The sequence below is a fragment of the Stegodyphus dumicola genome, chromosome 8, assembly GCF_044657685.1.
Source record: "Stegodyphus dumicola isolate Sdum_Otavi_A_Nest chromosome 8, ASM4465768v1".
NCBI lineage: Eukaryota > Metazoa > Arthropoda > Arachnida > Araneae > Eresidae > Stegodyphus > Stegodyphus dumicola.
In genome coordinates this window covers 121,209,212-121,215,211 of record NC_140775.1, presented here as the reverse complement: position 1 = coordinate 121,215,211, position 6,000 = coordinate 121,209,212, and the positions used below count along the sequence as shown (strand labels likewise).

General features: G+C 28.4%; 1 protein-coding gene across 3 annotated transcripts in view; it reads right to left on the bottom strand.

Moving 5' to 3' along the window:
• Positions 1–1,069: 1,069 nt before the first annotated feature.
• LOC118192948 (sodium/myo-inositol cotransporter 2-like) overlaps positions 1,070–6,000 on the bottom strand; it is a 117,496-nt gene continuing 112,565 nt past the window's right edge. For 2 of the 3 annotated variants that reach the window (XM_085822331.1, XM_035363966.2), the window contains exon 15: positions 1,070–4,258. In XM_085822331.1, coding sequence (XP_085678457.1) covers positions 3,996–4,258 — 263 coding nt within the window. In that variant the 3' untranslated portion in view covers positions 1,070–3,995. The remainder of the gene's footprint in view (positions 4,259–6,000) is intronic. The other variant, XM_085822332.1, reaches the window with a different exon arrangement.

Genomic DNA, 6,000 nt, shown 5'->3' with positions numbered 1-6,000 from the left:
AGAGCTGAGATCCTCAGACCTATTGTGGTTCTTTATGCTACAGCAATCGGAGATGAATTCATTGTCATGGATGACAATGCCAGATCACATCATGCTCAGCTAGTGGACAATTTCCTTTTCTACGAAGGAATCCTTCAAATGGATTGGCTAGCATGTTCCTCATATATGAACCCAACTAAACATATTCGTGGTATTCTAGTAGAAGGGTTGCTAGTTGCTTATTACCCCCAGAAACAATTCAGTAGTTGTAAAGCTCTTTTCTACAGAAGTGGAAGAGAAAATCCCGGTCCCTCACTGATTCCATACCTCGTAGGTGTGCAACATTGCTTTCGATCAGAGGAAACCATACCCCTTATTGGAACTCATTTAAATCTGAAAAATCACATTTCTTGTTCGTTTGTATAACAAGCACAAATTGTGCATTTTTTGTTTACCGGCAAACATCATCAATAAAATTTAATTTTTATTTGTACATTACTTCTATTTCTTTTCTCACATCTTACAACACCTAATTGTTTTCAGCGGTGTAATATGGCATTACTTGGCAAATATTCACATATACGAAATATTTTATTCTTAACATATTAATTATTCAATAACTTATTTTAGTGCATCACTATTCCTTTCTGTTTCAAAATATTTATAGTGAAATGAAAACAGTGCATTCAAACTTAGAAGATTTTTTAAAATGTAGTTAGTTTTACAGAAAAGCTTTCAATATTCTTTCTAGGCACTAACTGCCACCAAATCATATAATATTTTGTACACAAACTCCTCTACAGTTCAAAAGGTTTATAGAAAATTCATCTCATGCATGGATTTGCAATATTTGGCTGTTAGAGCACATGTGCATATTTTACAGAAGAAATATATGAAGTGACATCATCTTGGAGAGTGTAGTTTCAGTTCATAAAATAGAACTGCCCTATAAATTTTAGTGGCTGCATTTCAAACATAGGTGTATGGCTATCCAACTAAATCCTTAGCTATTAAAATGACATTTCTCAGATTAATGACTTATCAAGCCTGCTACAGGAAGGCCTTTCAAAGATTTTGAACATGAATCTCGATGGAGAACAAAAAACACCATTTGTTGTAGTTTTTATTTATTTTCATGACAAAAACAATTTTAATGAAAGAAGCAGCACACAAAATGAAATATATAAGAAAATGATTTACAAATTAAGCACATCCAAAATGTTAACCATGATAAACATACACAGAAACATGCAAGTCCAAACACATCGATAAAAATGTAAATAATACTGAAAATTAAATGTATAAGTCACATTAAAATATAAATACTAGACTTTTTAGACCTTAACAGTCATTTTTTCCCAAATCCAAGAAATCATATTTCAGTACTGAATATAATTTCAATGCACGTTAGTAAGATACACTTTTCTGAATACACATTTTTTAGAAAAAAAAAAAAAAAATTCATTCTATTTGTACATTGAAATATGCAAAAAGCCACATTAAAAAAACCTGGGGGGGGGAAGAGACAGACAAATTGATACTTATAAAAATACTTTTCTTGAAGAAATAGTTACTCTAGTAATCAAAGAAAGTTTAGTATAATGACACAATTTTTCTACATACATGTGTGTGATGTCTACACATAAAAGCATTAAATGAAAGATTTTCTGAATACATTTTTAAAGAAAGGGATGAATAAAAAAATCCATTCGCAATGAAATAGGTTTATATACAAATACATCAAAGGAAGGTGTATTTAAAAAAAAAAGTGACTGCAGTGCAAAGAATTTTAACGAATTAATGACTAGAATATGTTACTCTAGTTCTCCAGAAAACTCAAGAATTCATTCATTCATTCTAAGAGAAAATATATCACAAATGTTCTTTGTACAACAGATCATGAATCTAAACTGCACAGTTATAATACTACTAACCCTTTCAACCCTGATTGTTTACTTTCATCATAATACTTAATTTTTAATTTTGGCAAGTATTACGTTTTCCACTTTATTGCAAATACTTTTTCAAAATACCATAAAATTTCAAAAAATTAATTAATACGACACCTGGTCCTCAATATATCACAAATGAGAAATTTTTATGAGCTACAATTTCTTTATATCAGATTAATATGTATGAAAAATACCAGAGTTTCTTAAACTGTGGGTCACGACCTGCAGCATGGGGGTCACCAAAAATTTTAGCAGATTTGATATTTCTTTAACTTATTATAATAATTTTATAATTATCAAATATTTTTATACAATGTATCTGAAAATAGATAAAGATAAGACAATACAGACAAAGAAAAAACGATAACATTGACTTTTTTTTTTATAATATAAACTTTTACGTTACTTGCTTTGCACATGACGATATCATTTCGTCTGTTACTTATTTAAAATTTTCACATTGTTCATGTCTTTAGTTAATGACCTAAAAGTTAAATCACCCAAAACTGCAATAGTATATTACAGTAAAAATTAAAAAATTGACAGTTTCACTGATGCGTGTGTCAGATTTGTGTAATGCTTGTACGGTCGTACAAAATTTTCGTAAATATTATGAGGTCCTGGAGTCAGGAAAAAATTCTCAGTGATAAAAAGGGGTCGCGACTGAGAAATGTTTTAGAAGCCTTGAAATATACAAATGTAGTGAACAATTATATTTGAATATATTTCAGAACACCTCACTATCATATAAAATCTAAATTTTTACAGTTTTATAAGCGAGTAGTAATCTATTTCAGAACACATCACTATCATATAAAATCTAAATTTTTACAGTTTAAGCGAGTAGTAATCTTTAATTTATGGAAAATCAATGTCACAAAATGTATGCCAAAAAAAGTATTTTTGCAACTGGCAATACTATTTTTCATTGACGTAAAATCCATTTCCCACTGTTACCAAACTATTTTGTACATATATGTAGAAAGAAATAACCTTACAAGTTGTCTTTCAATGTAAAAATGAAAGGACAAAAAATTGTTTTATCAAAGTAAAGTATTTATAAAACTAGTTCTGCAGTTACTACTCAGTAACTTCTGATATAGAATATTTTAGCATACAAAATGCTAGGTTAAGTACCAAAATCTGATCTAATTACTTGCTGAAAATAAAATGCCTCAATCATAATTTTCATGTAACTAGATTGCGAACAAGTAATGATCTATGTATAAAATCATATAAATATTTTAATAAAAAATGTATAAGAAAAATCCAAATGTTCTTAAATGACATGGTGTTTGGAAAACCAAAAATTTCTCTAAAGGTTCATTATAAAAATATGACACATTACTTTTTTTTGTCTAGTGTAACTTACATTTGCTTAAAATATATGACTTGAAATTATGTATTTTATACAATGTCTTTCCAAATGATTGTTGCTAGCAGTTATTTTGCAATATAGTTTAATTCTTTTCTTTTTCAAAATATTATTTTACTCATTACCTGAAATATAAAAATACTACTCATCTTAAACTACTCAAAAATGTATTTTAAACTAACATGTGGAGGTTGCTTCTCCTTTAGACTACATCAAAGGATAGAATACAACAGTACATATTATTTTATACACTATTAGAAAGTGCTGTGAAAAAACACTAATGTTCATACTGAATATATTTTCATACCAGTTGTTTGAAACATTAGACACTGATCTAATAAAGTGTTTACAAAACTAAATATAACCGTGATAAGTTTGTAAGAATATGACTCCACTGTACTTACTAAGATTTACATTGCAATGCAAGGTAATAGTTTACAACTTTTTCAAATATCAAAAGGCCAATTTTTATATAAGTTGCACACACATATATATATTTAAAAATTTAAAAATTATAATGCTTAAAGGGAGAATCAGAACTTTTTTGTTTGTTTACAAAGCTTGAATTTATCACCCCCTTGAATTTCCATTTTTTCCATTATTTAAATTCAAAGAAAATCACTATGTTATGCTGAAATACAATTTGTTACTTTTAATTTGAAGAACTAGGATGTAGAACTTTAAACATCTTAATACTCAAGCTTCTTTATAGCTACAGAAAAATAAGCATATGTAAATACTGGTATAGCCAATGCAATAACCAATAAAGTGTTAAGAATAATTTTATCTCTCTTGCTTTGACGCAGAGATGCAATTTCGGTGAGGTGCTGAAAAACCTCCTCATTTTTATCTTGGGTATTTTGATTAAAACCACAAAACCAATTGCCCAATTTCTTCAGATAAAAAACTGCAGTTTTTTCTTCAATTACTCCAGGTACTTGAGCTTCTTCTGCTAAGGAAAATAGAAAAAATGTTGTGAAAATATAAGATTGTATTTACATCAATCTGATTTTTTTTAATACAACATAAAATAATTATGACCAACCAGGATTTCCAGATGTATTCATTATTTTTATATTTCAATGTAATCTCAACAATTTCTTTCAAAGAAAAGAAATATCAAATATAATTTAAATTTCAGTCTGAATAATTAACGATCTTGTACCTTAGTGCAAGTTCAGTTTCCAGCATGTCAAATAATTTTAAAGCAAGATGTTTAAGTAGTATAGTTTTGGAGGGCTTAAAATGTTACATTTATAATGTTGTACAATGCAACTACAACAACCTTACTATAATAGATAGCTATTTTTTAAAAATAGATTTAAGTTATAATTTAGTGGTCACTTGCACAAAGTGGGAAAAAGTAAGTTTTTCTAGTGTGAGCAAGCATTTATGTGTGCTTAAAGCTATTTTAACCCTTTCGAGACTAACGGGGCAATATGTCCCAAGGCAGTTCATTTTTAGTCTTGAAAGGGTTAAGACATTATGAAATTAAACTATTTATGTGTTAAATTAAAAATATTCCAGAAGCATAAATGTTAAATTTTATGTACGACTATCTTATGGGGAAAACTTGGGAATACAGTTTTAAATGTTATAAATTTTCAATCACTAGCTTCTTGACATGTTTTCAATCCAAATATTACTTCTTTATAGCTACAGAAAAATAAGTGATAGTGAACTGCAAAAATTTTCATACACTTCAAGATGTATATCAGTGTATATCGATCAATTTTGATTTTCACCTCATGACATATACATTCTGAAATTAACTCAAAAACTTTTCCTACATTCTTTGGAAATGCAGTGTTGAAGGTGAAAGATGTTTGTGAATCAAATTTCTCTATGTAAAATTTCAGAATTCTTAAATGTTAATATATTAATACAATACGTTATTATTACAGATAAATATCTATGAATAACATTATATAATCTGTGATTTCTTCAAAAGCACTAATGTGAATTAATTGCTGTCACGAAAAAGAAATTTTCTCTTCTATTCAACAACCTTTTTTTACTAGGAGGGCATATTTTAGAGATGCAGAATTTTAAAGGACACTGTAGGGCAGCTATAATAATTATTAAAACCAAACATACAAACAATTATAAAAATCTGAAAACTTTCAGGTTTTATATTACGCCCAAAAGGGCATTTTTTTAAAACCTTTTGTGCGTTACCTTTATTTATTAAATATCATGTTCTTTGTGCTTAACAAGGTCAATATCAGTTCAAGAGCAATATCTCAAAATAATTTAAAAACAGCATATCTTTAGAATTTCCGATACACAGTCTCATGTGCTGGATATAAAAATGTTTTCCCCCCTCTAGAGTAAATTGTCATTGCCATTGCTCGCTTTGAAATTGTTGAGTTTGTTAATTAAATTTCGTTAAAGTTTTACAAAATATGAAATAGATAATAAAATAAACTCCAAATTTGGCTTCCAGATGCCCGCATTTGAATGGAGGACTACATTATTCAAAATTTGATGTCTCTAGGTACCACTGTTTCCTCATAGTGCGGAAAGCATACATACATTCATGCAGATTCTTCATTATTTAATTTCTTTAAATATAATGCAAGGCTATAATAATTTGGTGGCAACAATCTGAAAAGTGAAATGCCGTTTTATATAATGACAACCAACACAAAATGCCAAAATGAAATTAATAGTCCTTCTGGGAAAATTTCTCCT